The sequence below is a fragment of the Takifugu flavidus genome, chromosome 5 (assembly GCF_003711565.1).
Source record: "Takifugu flavidus isolate HTHZ2018 chromosome 5, ASM371156v2, whole genome shotgun sequence".
NCBI lineage: Eukaryota > Metazoa > Chordata > Actinopteri > Tetraodontiformes > Tetraodontidae > Takifugu > Takifugu flavidus.
Genome location: NC_079524.1, coordinates 6,143,467 through 6,158,417, shown reverse-complemented (window position 1 = coordinate 6,158,417; position 14,951 = coordinate 6,143,467). Strand labels below are relative to the sequence as shown.

General features: G+C 45.0%; 3 protein-coding genes across 8 annotated transcripts; all 3 read left to right on the top strand.

Annotated features, from left to right (window-relative positions):
- Positions 1-641: 641 nt before the first annotated feature.
- gal3st1a (galactose-3-O-sulfotransferase 1a) lies at positions 642-6,191 on the top strand. 5 transcript variants are annotated; one of them, XM_057033771.1, is made up of 4 exons: positions 642-980; positions 2,445-2,573; positions 2,687-3,832; positions 5,371-6,191. In XM_057033771.1, the coding sequence occupies exons 3-4, from the start codon at positions 2,727-2,729 to the stop codon at positions 5,420-5,422; spliced, it is 1,158 nt and encodes a 385-aa protein (XP_056889751.1). In that variant the 5' UTR covers positions 642-980; positions 2,445-2,573; positions 2,687-2,726; the 3' UTR covers positions 5,423-6,191. The 5 variants fall into 5 exon arrangements, with proteins under 5 accessions (XP_056889751.1, XP_056889748.1, XP_056889747.1 ...); XM_057033768.1 differs by having other exon boundaries at positions 644-854; positions 2,445-2,593; XM_057033767.1 differs by having other exon boundaries at positions 644-980; positions 2,445-2,593.
- A 274-nt stretch (positions 6,192-6,465) lies between these two features.
- lztr1 (leucine zipper like post translational regulator 1) lies at positions 6,466-12,867 on the top strand. Of its 2 annotated transcripts, none has more exons than XM_057033407.1 (19): positions 6,466-7,025; positions 7,098-7,160; positions 7,230-7,286; positions 7,377-7,456; positions 7,558-7,666; positions 7,777-7,860; positions 7,945-8,002; positions 8,101-8,240; positions 8,320-8,521; positions 8,701-8,811; positions 8,955-9,047; positions 9,139-9,231; positions 9,320-9,500; positions 9,595-9,764; positions 9,843-10,126; positions 10,199-10,348; positions 11,520-11,625; positions 11,709-11,789; positions 12,202-12,867. In XM_057033407.1, the coding sequence occupies exons 1-19, from the start codon at positions 6,874-6,876 to the stop codon at positions 12,316-12,318; spliced, it is 2,331 nt and encodes a 776-aa protein (XP_056889387.1). In that variant the 5' UTR covers positions 6,466-6,873; the 3' UTR covers positions 12,319-12,867. The 2 variants fall into 2 exon arrangements, with proteins under 2 accessions (XP_056889387.1, XP_056889386.1); XM_057033406.1 differs by having other exon boundaries at positions 9,136-9,231.
- A 738-nt stretch (positions 12,868-13,605) lies between these two features.
- cldn26 (claudin 26) lies at positions 13,606-14,706 on the top strand. Its single transcript, XM_057033408.1, has one exon. The coding sequence runs from the start codon at positions 13,644-13,646 to the stop codon at positions 14,298-14,300; it is 657 nt and encodes a 218-aa protein (XP_056889388.1). The 5' UTR covers positions 13,606-13,643; the 3' UTR covers positions 14,301-14,706.
- The last annotated feature ends 245 nt before the right edge of the window (positions 14,707-14,951 follow it).

Sequence of the window (14,951 nt, the reverse complement as noted above, 5' to 3'; positions counted from 1 at the left end):
AGCAGTGTCGTGTGTGTGCGTGTGTGTATGGTTGTGGTGTGACAGATGAGCTGCCTAGATACATGTGTCCCTTTTATGACTTACACTTTGTCTCTTGAGTTTATCAGCACATATTGATGCTTCCTGTTGATAAGACCCAGACAGACTCACTATTGTCAGTGCTCGTTCAGTAAAGATGCTTTACTGAATGTTGAAATTCACATGTGCAGAATTATTTAACTGTAATACACCCACGGATTTCCACTTTAAAAATAAACCCATCTTGTGCATCATAGTGCTGCGTGACAATGTGCCGTGCTGCTCTGCATAATTGCCCGTTAACCAGTTTTAATCCCTACGCCATGCACGTTCTACCTATAATGTCTATTTACTCAGATGCCGAATGAGGATTTCAAAACAATAGAGCAGAGAAACCTTGATGGAGTCCCACAATCAGAGACTTTGTCCTTTGGCTTTGCGCGTTTGTTCTTTTTTTTGTGTTGTTTTGCTCCCCTTCTGTCAGCTCGCAGCTTAGACTTGTGTGTTTGTGCTCAATAGCCCTCTGTATGCAGACACAGAAAAGCCACTATAGTGGCTCTCCTCCCACCCTTTCCCTTTTAACCCCATCCTCGGACTCACTGACAAGTGCGTGTCCCCTGACAGAGTGCATGACGCAATGGGCGGCGAAGTGAGCCTCCCCTGCTGTGTCTTTCATGCACAGTCACTTTTAGATGTGAGGGAGGAGGATCGGCAGCAGGTAGCTCAGGGCATCAGGTGTGTGAGCACAGAGAAAGAGGAGAAGCAATCCAATGAATGAGCTCTGTAACCCTGGACGTGTGATAAGGGGAGCGTGGGACCTTGCTGTGTTGCTAACGGTATGTGTGTATCCAGATTAGGGATAGAAACCCAGCAGGAGCACGATCAGCCTATTGTAGCCATCTGGAAGTGGAAATAGATCATGCAGCAGAACACAAAGGGTTTTTTTTGGACTTGTGTATGAGGTAAGATACTTTTTAATGCAGAAACCCTTCTTTCTTTCCCCTGAGGTGTTTTGTAAGTGATATAGTAAATTCTCAACACAGTGTTGACTTTCTGATCCAGATCTGCTGGGATTTGGGACACTGCTATTTAAAACTCAGAGTTGGGTTAGGTTTGCTGTGTTTCCTGGATGGAGGAAAGTTGTCTGGAGAATATTTTGAGAAAGACGCCAGGATAGCAACTTTTAGCCCCATCTGGATGAAATGAATAATGAATGATACACTTGAGACCAATAAAGGGTGAGTTACTTAAGATTAAATTGTTGGAAGAGATCATGGTTACATGCTGCTTTAATTAAAACTCAGAGCAGGACACAGACCACCAGAGCAGGCGGGCAACAAACACAAGAATAAGCAAGCAATGATGCCTTTAATTACATTTTTACACTTGAAATGAAAAACAACTCTCGAATGTGTCACTTAGAAATACAAGTTTGAAAGAGTTATTGAATTTTCCCTTTGCAGTCATATCAAGAAATACAAACTAGTCATTTGTCCATGAGTGCTGGGATGGTAGATTCAGTGGTTGCAGTTGTCAGCTCAGCACCCACCATGTTCGGCTTCAACAATGTCAGATTGCAACGTTCAGGCTGGTTCATGGACTGCTGTATGAAAGGATACATTCAACATCTTTACAGAGGCTGGTCTTGAACCACGGCTATGGTTCTGCATCAGTGAACAATGTACAGTTCAAAATCTTTGGAAAAGACAGAAATGAACAGTCCAGCGAGGAATCGGCTGAGTAACATCCGGATCATTTTTCCCTTTGATGGAAAGTGTGTGTAAAACACATTTGTATTTACATTTTCTTTTGCATGGTGCATCATATAGGGGCACCTGTTGAGTTTGCAAAGCAACATAATGGGGAAAAACAGTAATGATCTGCAGATCCTGTTTTGTATTCAGATAATGGGATCACATCGGGTCTTTTAATGCTCTTAATTCTAGCTGGTGAGTGTGGGACTCTCTTAGATGAGTCAGCAGGTGGATCGTCTTACCTGCGAGCCGCAGGGGGGAGTACAATATCACTTTCCATGGCAATGCATTATTTAATTTGTGCCACTAATGAAATAATGCAGTGCCATTTCCAGTCCCGGGTATGTCATTTTGAAACTAACCTTGTCATTTTGACAGCACCCTGTGTTTAAAATGTCCACGCAGTTGACCTATGGCTGCGTTCGTGGTTTATCTGCCGAAAACATTGTGCACTCCGAAATTATAACCCACCAATTTTTAAAGGCGCTAATAAGTTGTTTTCAGCCAAGCACCAGCAGACGCAGCAACACCAGTGTGCGCAATAGGTGCTGTTTCACTTTTTACATGTGGAGACTAATTTGTTACGTGGCAACAGCTCCCGCAGTTAGGAATGCCCTCAGAAATCATACGGTTATGTCTGTGTTCTAATCATATTTTCTTGTACTGTATAAGGTGTAGTTCTCTTTCTGGACCATGGCTGGCAGACAAGGGAGGCAGTGGAGATCGGTTTGTAAAGGTCTGCTCCTGGGCACCTTCCTGACCACCTGCACGATCCTGCTCTACTGCCTCAACACCATGCAGGTCCACATCAGCCATCCCGAGTGAGACGTGCACCTCCACCTTCTGCACACATATTGAGTGTCCTCTAAACAGTCGCTCACCCTCCTTACGCCATTTTGTTCTCCTCCGGGCAGGGTTCCAGTGCCTTACTCGTGCTCCCACCGTCCATCCAAGATGCAACGCAAGACGGCCACCAACAGCTCGCAGAAAGCTGCGGGCCAGAGCTGCTCTCCAAAAATGGACATCATGTTCATGAAGACCCACAAAACGGCCAGCAGCACCTTCCTCAACATCCTCTTCCGTTTCGGAGAGAAGCATCGGCTCACATTTGCCTTCCCCAGCGGCAGAAATGACTTTTTTTATCCGTCGTTTTTCCAGCGCTCCCAGGTCAAAGACTACAGGCCTGGGATGTGTTTCAACGTCATCTGTAATCACATGCGGTTCAACGTGCAGGAGGTGGCCAAGCTGCTCCCTGCAGACACCTCGTACATCACAATCCTGCGAGATCCCGCAGAACTCTTCGAATCCTCCTTCCACTACTTTGGCCGACTGGTTCCTTTTACCTGGAAGATCCCAGGTGATGACAAGCTGAGTGAGTTCCTTCGTGACCCCCAGCACTACTTCGACCCAGAGGGTTTTAACGCTTTCTACCTCAAAAACCTGCTGTTCTTTGACTTCGGGCAGGACAACAAACTGGATCTGGATGATCCACGGGTGGGTGAGGGAATCCAATTTATCGCAGAGCATTTTCAACTGGTCATGCTGGTGGAATATTTTGAGGAATCCCTCATCCTTCTCAAGGAGGCCCTCTGTTGGGAGATGGATGACTTGCTCTTCTTTAAACTCAACGCCCGTAAAGGATCCACTGTGTCTAAACTGACCCCTGAGCTGAGGGCCAGAGCTCTCCAGTGGAACGCCATTGACTGGAAACTATACCAGCATTTCAACCAGACATTCTGGAAGAAAGTGGACGCATACGGACAAGGGCGAATGGCCGACGACGTGGCGGAGCTCAGGAAAAGGAACGCAGCGATGGCGTCCATCTGCATCGAAGGCGGCCATGCTGTGGAGGCCGGCAGCATCCAGGAGACCGACATGCAGCCTTGGCAGCCAATCGGAGAGAAGTCCATAATGGGTTACAACATCAAGAAGAACGTGGACAAGGAGCACCGTAAACTGTGCCGCAAGATGTTGATGCCGGAGATTCAGTACTTGACTGAACTCGGAGTGAACCTGTGGATTACCAAGTTGTGGGGCCGCGTCCGTGACATCATCAACTGGTGATTCAGTTCTAAAGGAATTTTAAAAGGAGGGAAATCTGAGTACAAATCAATGTTTTAGAGATATTCTGATCTCAGTCCTCCCAAATATTTAAGGTCTTTATCTCTTGAGATGATTTCACCATAATTTCACAGCTTCATCTGATTTTGTGCTGCTCTGTATCTAATAAAAGGCTGCAGAAAGTCTGCTATTCCTAACCAGGATGTGCACGTGAGGTCAAGCGTCCCATTTGTGTCTGTTTTCAAAAGTGGTGAAGTTTTGTAAAGGGCAGAAAAAAAAATTAAGAAAGAAAGAAACTGAAGGGCTGAAATATGAGTGGAAAACATAGATTTGCTGTCTATGGGGGACAAAATCAGTTAAATTAAATAAATGTTGCAATTTTGCACGACATTTTCATTGGACATAATGAAAAAGGAGCTGCAAAAGACCACATAATTACATGCAAATGAAGAGGAATGCCTTAGTATTTACTAACTAAACCAAGAAAACCTTCTCTGTATTTAATTTTTAAAAAAATAAATTTGTCCAAATGCATTTTATTTTAATTCTGTTTTATTTTTTATTTTGCGATCAATAACGCCACTGTGTGAACTATGCAATTAATCCATTTATCATTAATCTACTTCAAATTTACTGCTTTTCTCTTCCACGCACCTCCTCTTTCTGCTCCTTCTTTATTAAATCAAAATGAGAGAAAGTTTGACTTCACACTTTCTTGTTCAGCAGAAAACTTGAAGCCAGTTTAAGAACAACAGCATAAACACCAGTCTCTACCAGTCTTTACTGGACTGGAACAGCATCATGACCCGAATGATGAAATGTCCAAGAAAATTATATGGATATCTTCATTCAAGTTAAGGGTTTTGGGTTTTTGGTGGAGTTTGGTTTGAGGTGGCGGTATCGGGCCAACATGTTGACGAGCCATTGACTAAAGGCAGACATTAATCATGGAATTTAAGGCTGTGTTTGACATGACAAATTGAAAACCAGCTAACACCTGCTGGGTCTGGTGCCGAAAGAAAAATAAGAGATTATTGTTTTTTGTTTGTTCATTAGCCATTCGGCCATTGAGAGATTTGATGAGACAGCTTATTTGTTTGCAGCAAGAATAGACGGTTTAATTATCATCTTTTCCTCCAGAGCATATTTAGCTGTCTGTCATTTAGAAAATCTCCCACAATTTTAATAATGTATAGTAGTAATCGTCCAGTAACCTGTCCTGCAGCGACAAGGTTTCACCAGGGGAGAACTGTTGGAACGACAGCACATCTGCTGCAAGTAATTCACAAATTACCCATGAAAACGGCAGCGTTGTCCTCTCCGGTGAGGTCAGCCATCTCAGCTGAGAGGCCAAGGATCCTTATATTGGTCTGCAGGATCCCGTAAACCCACATTTTTTCTGTCGTTTGGAGTAAAACGTGTTTGGCATATTGAGGAGGGTGGAGCACCCCAATTTAAACACCAAGTAAATGAACCAAACAGACATAATAATTAATGAAGTATGGTTTATAATGCACTCTTTGCTTACATTTTTCAGCTTCTCCATTCCCAGAGACTCCGGCAAAGCTGTGGATTTGGATAAAACATAATTGCGAAATCAAGTTTGATCGCTCCGTGGGTATTGCTGGTTTAGGAGGGACTTGTTCAAACATTACTTCTTTAGCTTTCACAGTGGAATCGTTCATGTCAATCAAGTCAAATCGGCCTGGCACAACCCTTCCATGTCCTGAAATCAACATGCCAAAGCTGACAGAGCTGTATGAGGAGAAGAACGGGCAGCTTTCAAGAACTGTACTGTATGTTAACGCTCATGAAATGTGATGTGATGAGAGGATGAATGGATGAACATAAAAGTCTGGCTCATCTACAGGAGATAAAACACCACCATTATTTACATGCCTCTCTGTAGATCTTGAAAACCCTTCCATCCTACAGGTCAACTATCACTAATCACCTTGTCACAGTGAAATTACGCCAGTCCTGTCTCGTGAGCTAAATAAACCAGCCTATGTGTTTCTCAAGTGTGATTTCAACATAACCTGACTGATATATTGAATTCTCGGGTGCTAAATAGAGGGATAATTAGAAATGTTCTGACTTTTTTGGCCACAAAAGGTTCATAACGGCTGTAATATGGTATTATATAGGACAAACAGGTTTCCAGCCTACCTGAGACAGTTATTAATTAAAACATTTAATTAAGATCCTTCCATTATGTATTCAGTTTTTCAGATTCAAGATGATTGGTACAGTCATAGTGTTTTTTTTTAATCACACCTGTTGTATTTTTATTAGTTGCGAACTCATTGATCTATTTTATGTGGTACTGCACAATTGCAATAAAGTAATTTTAAATGATGAAGCAAATCATTACTTTCATTCATAGTAGAATCATAGTATATGAGTTACTTGTTTATTTAGTGATAATCCTCATATTCAACCATGAGGTAGCAGATAAAGCATGATTTAAACCTTAACATCTCACCTAATTAAAGGAACATAACGCAACACCCATTTGTGTACGATATATATTTGTATTTTTGCTCAGAGAATTTAAAAAGAAAACACACATTAAAAAGAAAACACACATTCAAAGTATTTTGAGTTTTTTCAGATTAAATGTTTTTATTTTGACACCGGAAGTGACGAAACTGGGGGCCTGTGACAGACTGCTCTTTAACAACATCCTCAGTTTCACTTGCTATTATGTGTCGATTCTCATGGTTTTTTTCTATGTAGAGCAACTCGAGTGTCGAAACGCTTCTCGTCTGTTTTGTAGCCAAAACTTTTAATCCAATTTGTTAATTATTCTCGTTGCGTTGGCAGTGGAAACGCTACAGAGGGCTAGCTTACGGCTAATGGGAGTCTTTAGAGTCTAGCGTCGTGCGTTTTGGTCGACATACTCCTTGACTGTAAATAATAATAATAACTAACTGTAACTGACAATTAATATTTAAAATATCAGCTGTCACACCGAATAGTAATACTAACGATGGCGTTCACGGTAGACGCTGAGTGGCATTGAGAAGCGGCAGCAACCATGTCCTGCAAATCAACCAAAGTTGCTCCGAGTGTTGATTTCGACCACAGCTGCTCCGACAGCGTCGAATATCTGACGCTCAATTTTGGCCCGTTTGAGACCGTCCACCGATGGAGGAGACTCCCCCCCTGTGATGAGTTCGTCGGTGCGAGGTAAGATCCTGACGGGCGTTCCGTGATCGAGTGGAGATTTCGCTCATCTCGACGTGTCTCTGCTTTATTTAGGCGCAGCAAACACACTGTTGTGGCGTACAGAGATGCCATTTACGTGTTTGGGGGCGACAATGGGTGAGTTGGAACCGACTGACATTACTTTTCCTCAGATCAGCAAGCTCTTGACTTGTTATATCCTATTAGGAAGAACATGTTGAATGACTTGCTCAGATTCGACGTGAAGGACTGTTCGTGGTGTCGGTGAGATCAGCAAATGATGATTCTGCAGCTCTTCATCTACGTTGCATTGCATCTGTGTTTATTCGTGGCTTTGTTTCGCATCCTCTCCAGAGCTTTCACCACTGGGACCCCGCCTGCCCCCAGATATCACCATTCAGCCGTGGTTTATGGGAGCAGCATGTTTGTTTTTGGTAACAGCGTGCACCGTTCTAAAGCTCATCACAGATGAATGTCATTCAGTATGTAATCGATTCTTTTATTGATTAAAGAATCTGGTGACACTGTGTTCCAGGGGGCTACACTGGAGATATCTACTCCAATTCAAATTTGAAAAACAAAAACGACCTTTTTGAGTACAAGTTTGCAACAGGGCAGTGGACCGAATGGAAAGTGGAAGGGAGGTAATTGCAATTTGTGAATTTAGATCAGGAAGAACTTTATTAAACAACCCAGTAAAATTGGATAGTTAGTGAGGCACATTAAGTTGTACTGTCCACCGGCTCTGTTTCAGCCTGCCTGTGGCGAGATCTGCTCATGGGGCCACTGTCTACAGTGATAAACTCTGGATATTTGCTGGTTATGATGGAAATGCCAGGTACATTCAACCTTTTTAACACTTCTCAATGCATTTGTAGACCTGAATGTAGCACATTTTGTTGAAATTTTCCCCTGTGGGCAGGTTGAACGACATGTGGACCATCAGCCTACAAGATCGAGAGCATGCATGTTGGGAGGAGGCCAGTCCAATATGTTTCAGTATATCACCAGATGCTGGACAGCAGCAGCAGCAACCATCGCAGCTTTGTTTTAACGCCTCTTTGGTTGCATCTTTCAGATTGATCAGAGCGGCGAGATTCCTCCATCCTGTTGCAACTTTCCTGTAGCTGTATGCAGGGACAAGATGTTTGTGTTCTCTGGTCAGAGTGGAGCCAAAATCACCAACAATCTCTTTCAGTTTGAGTTCAAAGGCCACATGTGTGTATCGACTCATGCCTCTGTAGCCTGTAGTTCTCGGCAGCGCCTCACGAGACTGATAATTATCTCATATTCTCAGGTGGACGCGCATCCCAACAGAGCACCTGTTGCGGGGCTCCCCTCCACCCCCCCAGAGACGTTATGGACACACTATGGTTGCCTTTGACCGCCACCTCTATGTATTTGGAGGTGCTGCCGATAACACGCTGCCCAACGAGCTGCACTGCTACGATGTGGATTCTCAGACCTGGGAGGTGATCCACCCCAGTCTGGACAGCGAGGTAGGAATCTAATGCTGATATGCTAATGCTAATATTTGATTGATCTTTTCTGCATTGTTAGAAAAAAAAATGCTGTAAACTTGTGTTGTGAACATGTGCCAGTTTCTACAAATGCATTTTGTTTGGTTATTTAAGCATTCTGGATTTGAAAAGTGTTTTTTTTTGTCTGTGCCACTCAGATGCCCAGTGGGAGACTCTTCCACGCTGCTGCCGTGATACAAGATGCCATGTACATCTTTGGAGGAACTGTGGACAATAACGTGCGCAGTGGAGAAATGTACAGATTTCAGGTTTGTGTCAAACACATTCTTTGTTGTCATTTGGCGTTTAACTCTATATTCAGTATTGTCTGCTATTTCTGACTAAGCAAAACGGCAATAATGGCACACGGTGTTAATGAAGTACTTTTTCAAAAGCGTTTTCACTCCTGCAGTTCTCGTGCTACCCAAAGTGCACTCTGCACGAGGACTACGGTAAACTGTGGGAAAACCGTCAGTTCTGTGATGTGGAGTTTATTCTGGGCGAGGTGAGGAAATTTGACCTTAGTGTTGTTGGAAAACACTTTATTCTTATCAGGTTTTTTCATCCTTTTAAAATCCTCCTGCTGTTCTCAGAAGGAAGCGCGCGTGTTGGGCCATATTGCCATAGTGACTGCAAGATGCCGATGGCTGCGTAAAAAACTCTTGCAGGCAAGGGATAGGCAACGACAGGTTTGGACACTTTATTTCCAAAAGAAATATCTCTATGCTTTAGAGAAACTCCAGCTGGGAAATAAATATTTCTTTTATTTGTGTGCAGAAATCTAAACAGGAGACTAGTGAAGACAGTGACGAAGCCGCCTCGAGGGATCTCCCAGCAGGCCACAGGCCATCAGGCACCCAGCCTATGTTAGAAGTGTTCATCAGAGAGGCGGAGGCCCAGCCTTTTGAAGTCTTAATGCAGTTCCTCTACACAGACAAAATCCAGTATCCCCGCAGAGGTACCTCCGCCCTGCCAGTTGCTCTGCTTCTCAGGATTCAGCTGAACCTGCCGACACAGCGAACGCTTTGTCCTCTCTTTGGTTGCACCTCCAGGTCACGTTCAGGACGTTCTTTTAATCATGGATGTGTACAAGCTGGCCCTGAGTTTCAAGCTTTCCCGTCTGGAGCAGCTGTGCGTGCAGTATATTGAGGCGTCGGTGGACCTGCAGAACGTACTCAGTGTTTGTGAAAACGCCAACAAGCTGCAACTGGACCAGCTCAAGGTAGGCCTCCATCTTTGGAGTAGCACCAACTTCCAGTCTAGTTTTTACTCATTATATTTAACTTCCTTCCTCCTTCAGGAACATTGCCTTAATTTTGTGGTGAAGGAGTCACACTTCAACCAGGTGATCATGACCAAAGAGTTTGAACATCTGTCTACTCCGCTGATAGTGGAAATAGTCCGGCGAAAGCAGCAACCCCCTCCCAGATTGTACTCAGACCAGCCTGTGGACATCGGCACCTCCCTGGTCCAGGACATGAAGGCCTACCTGGAAGGAGGCGGCCTGGAGTTTTGTGACATCATCCTCCTGTTGGACGGACACCCACGTCCGGCTCATAAAGCCATCCTGGCAGCTCGTTCAAGGTCTTGATGCAGTTCACCTACATTTGTGTATGTTGTGACGGCGTAAGCAACGTTTGTATTGTGGCTCTGCAGTTACTTTGAGGCAATGTTCCGCTCCTTTATGCCTGAGGACGGCCAGGTTAATATCTCCATTGGGGAGATGGTGCCGAGTAAGCAGGCCTTTGACTCCATGCTGCGATACATCTACTATGGCGACGTCAACATGCCACCAGAAGACTCTCTGTATCCTTTTCAAATTCAGACTGTCAACAGTTACCGCAACAGAAAACATTCCCAGGGCAGTTTGAACATGTTTTCTGAGCTTATAGTTGTACAATATGAATTAGATCACGTCCCGTCTTGTCTCATCTTCTGCTTTACGGGTCACAGGAGCAGCAGCCTAAGCAGAGATGCCCAGACTTCCCTCTCCCCAGACACTTCCTCCAGCTCTTCAGGGAGTATTCCGAGGTGTTCCCAGGCCAGCCAAGAGACAGTCTCTCCATCGTGTCCTGGGTCTGTCTTGGGGCCTCCTCCCGGTGGGACAAGCCCGGAACACCTCCCTAAGGAGGCGTCCAGGGTGCATCCGAAACAGCTGCCCGAGCCACCACAGCTGGCTCCTCTCGACACGAAGGAGCAGCAGCTCTACTGGGAGCTGCTCCCGAGTGACTGAGCTTCTCACTCGATCTCTAAGGGAGGTGAGAGTAGTAAATAGAGAGCTTTGCCTTCAATCGAAGCTCTCCCTACCATAATGGTCCGGTACACCGACTGCATAACTGCAGAGGCTGCACCGATCCGCCTGCCAATCTCACACTCCTCCACATGAGGCAGCACTTCTCCACCAACCTGGAGAGGGCAACCCACCCTTTTCCGGTCGAGAACCATGGCCTTGGATTTGGATGTGCTAATTTTCATCCCAGCTGCTTTGCACTCAGCTGCAAACCACACCAGTACATGCTGGAGGTCCTGGTTTGATGAAGACAATAGGACATCATCTGCACAAAGCAGAGATGAAATCCTGTGGTTCCCAAACTGGACTCCCTCCAGCTATGCCTAGAAACTGTCCAGGAAGATTATGAACAGAACCTGTGACGGATCACATCCCTTTTCTGAAATGAGACAAACTGAGAGGAAGTGTAATGGCAGCACGAATATGCTGTATTTGAAACCCCTTGGTTTTTATCCATACAATCAGAATTACGTAAGTATGTTGATTAAAACCAAGGTTATGTGCTGTATAAACAGATTTGAAGGTTTCATGTTCAGTAGACAAGCGTTTCAGGTCCCAGTCTGCCATCTAGTGGCCATTCATCTAACTACACATGAGGTCTTATGTCTAAATTGACATGTAGATCTTGCTTTTTTTGCTGTTTGAATTTTCAGCTAAATTTCCACATCCTTGACCTGTGATAAACAGCTATCTATTTGCAGCCCCATATTATTATGGGTTTTCCAACAACAGGCTGCAGGCTTACTGCAAGCAGAACCTGGAGATGAACGTTACTGTGGAGAATGTTCTGCAGGTATTAAAGCCGAGGATTTAAACATAATGTGCCATGCCACAAATTATTTCTTCTCTCACTTTATCCCTTCTTTTCTCCTTCAGATTCTAGAGGCGGCTGATAAGACCCAGGCTCTGGACATGAAGAAACACTGCCTGCACATTATTGTCCACCAGTTCATTAAGGTGGGTGGGCTTGTGGCCGGAGTCCTGGGGGTTTGCTGCCCACTTGCTGCAGCTGAGCTAACCATATAGGCCACATTAGGCCTCCTAGTGGAAAAGCCCCCATCTTGAGCGTAGAGAGGAGACTGTTTACAGTCCAGCCGGCTGTACAAGCACCTCAGAACAGTCGGGGTCAAAGTGCAACACCGATTATTGCTTGTTTTTCAAACACGTAACAAAGCGCTCAATTCTCCCTCCTTCAAAGGAATTCTGCTAGTGTTTCTGTTCCTGCTTCTTCCTGTTTATCTTGAATTTTCATGCAGCCAAACAGCTTATTTCTCATTCTACTCTCATTGATTTTTTTTTTATTCATTTATTTTTTCCTTTTTTTAAATTTACGGCACTTATTTTTCCCCCCTCTCCTCCCCTCCTGAAGGTATCCAAGCTCCCCAACCTGCGATCTCTCAGCCAGCTGCTGCTTTTGGACATCATTGAGTCTCTAGCTACTCACATATCAGACAAACAGTGTGCCGAGATGGGCTCCGACATTTAGGACGCCGCTCACACAGAAGCCATACATCTCTCCTACATTCCCTCTCTCTCTCCAACACACTGTGCTTTTCTTTATGTTGGACCTCGCATGTTTTATTCAGTGTTTTTGATCACTTTAAAAACCCCTTCAAGTTTACCTGTGCACTTATTTATTATGCTGAAGAAAAGAAGCCAGGAAGGTTTTTTTTTTATCTGTCACGATTGCTTATTATTGTCATTGTATGTATTTTTTATAGGTTTTGACAACATTCAGCTGTTTTACATTATCTGCTTAGATAGTTAAAACAATTACACTGTACCATGCACTCCATTATGTACTTCCTTTATTCTCATATCTAACATTTAAAATGGCTGCACTTAATGCAAGTTAATTAAAGTCGATATATGAGGTTCGACACTATAATTACATTGTAATTTAAGGGGGAAATTCACTGGAACAGGTGGTTGTAGCCAGTTACAAATAAGTGTTCTAAACCACAAACGTGGTTTATCCGTGACATCCGTTTGCTTCATGTTCAGATTTAAAGCCTTAATAAATCTTATATGTTTGGAGAGTTGTCACAGACTCTTATTACAGTTAAGGCGGAGTGTTTTAAACTGATGCGTCAATCCCAAAACGCTATCACCTTATTACAATTGCACGCTCCCAAGAATTTAAGAATCCCTGTATAAGGAAACAATTCTGGCTTTGAACCGGTGAAGGTTAATATCTTGACCTTCCACCATGGCCTTCAGAGGTTTCAGTTTCCACTGATGGGTGGCGATAAGGTGGGACAATGCTTCTCAGTCCGAGAGGCAGGATTCCATTTCAGCGTCTGCACTTGCAGGTTGTGACCCCCCCGAGCCGCCTTGATGACGGACGCTTTCATGACATCGTCTCAATGTAAATGTTGGACTAATGAAATCATTGACTTCGTGAGAGTCTTGACAAACCAAAAGTTCACTTTTAAAAGTCTTAAACGTGATCACGTTGGCGTCCGGTCAGCGACTTTGCTCCCGTAACCACAGGCTGGAGAAGAACAATCCTCTCCCCCACGTTCAGGTTCCTCATATTTCACTGATTTAAACGCACTTGTGCGCACGCAGGCCGGTGTCCCCGTGCACGTATCTCGTTTCATGCACAGACAGACTTCGTTGTTCACCGTGAGGATATTAAACACACCTGAACAGTGCGCCTGTTGTTATGCCGCAGTCCGAGCTGAATTTCCATGGTTCAGGCTTCATTAAGGAGGCTGAATATGTGGGTTTGGTCGTGTTGGGGCTGCTCCTTCAGCGCTGGGATGAGCCTCCACAGCCGTGAAGACAGCGGTCCCGGGCAGAGCCCAGATGGGTCTTCTAACCCCAAAAGTCATGCAGAGGGTTGCTCTCTTCTTGACCTTCGGCGGCTGGGTCACCTCTCTCGTTACCACCTTCCTTCCGCTGTGGAAGACAATGAACTCCGACCTGAACGAGGTGGAGAACTGGTTCTCCGGGCTGTGGCACATGTGCCTCTACACCGATGAGGTGGCCATACAGTGCAAGGCGTACGATTCCGTCCTCGGACTCCCCGCGGACCTGCAGATCTCCAGGGTTCTGATGTCGGTGTCCATAGGTGCTGGAGGTCTGGCTCTGCTGGTGGTCTTTCCAGGGCTGGACGGGGTGGACGTGTGCGTGGAGCAGCCAGGACTGAAGAGACGGATCCTGGTTGTCAGCGGGGTCCTGGCGTGGGTGTCCGGCCTCACCACCCTGGCTCCTGTCTCTGTCGTGGCCTACACGACCGTGGTGGAATTCTGGGACCAGGGTTTTCCTGATGTGATGCCACGCTGGGAGTATGGAGAGGCCATGTTCTCAGGATGGTTCGGAGGTTTGGCTCTCGTCATCGGAGGAACTCTGTTTTTTGTAGCTGTGTGTATGGGGAACTTCAGCCAAAGACGACTGCGTGAGCCAAACGGCCCGGAGCTGAAGCCCAGGCCCAACAACTACCTGAAGACAGAGGTCCTTTAGAGTTCCCACTCATCAAATAGTTGTTCCATCAAAGTTTTTACGAGTAGATAATAAGATACTAAGTGAGCAGATGCTAAAACCAAAGTCTTCGGGAAAGAGATCGAGAAAAGATCCCAGGTTTTAGTCCCCCTCTAGGGACTCTCTGGAGTTTCCACGTTCCCCAGGGACACCAGAGTTCTCCCCAAGTCCAGACCGTCCACATTAAGGCAGCTGGAGGCTCTGGATGGACGGACGGACAGATGTATGTATGTATTTTCACAGTGAACTTATACAAAAGTGTGTTTTGTTCTTTGGCTGATCAAAGTATTATTATCACTTTATATTGAAACACTTGTTTGTCTTTGAAATTAAAGATTGTTATTGTCAAAGCTGCCGTGTCTCCCCTCCTCAAAGCCTCTTCTGTTCACCCCGCCAGTCACATAAAACTAAAATAAAGCAGTTTAACAGTCCTGTGCACAGTATTTTATCATCTTACATTTGTTAAACAAGTGATAAAACGCCATTTAATCCCAACACGACCCTCGTCTGAACCCTGAAGGACTGAGTGTCGGGTCTCTGACAGAACAACACCTGACTGCTCGTCCTGTTGTCCATCCGGTTTGACGACATGCTGAGAGCAGCGCAGCACGTTGCGTCTGAGCGTGCACAACA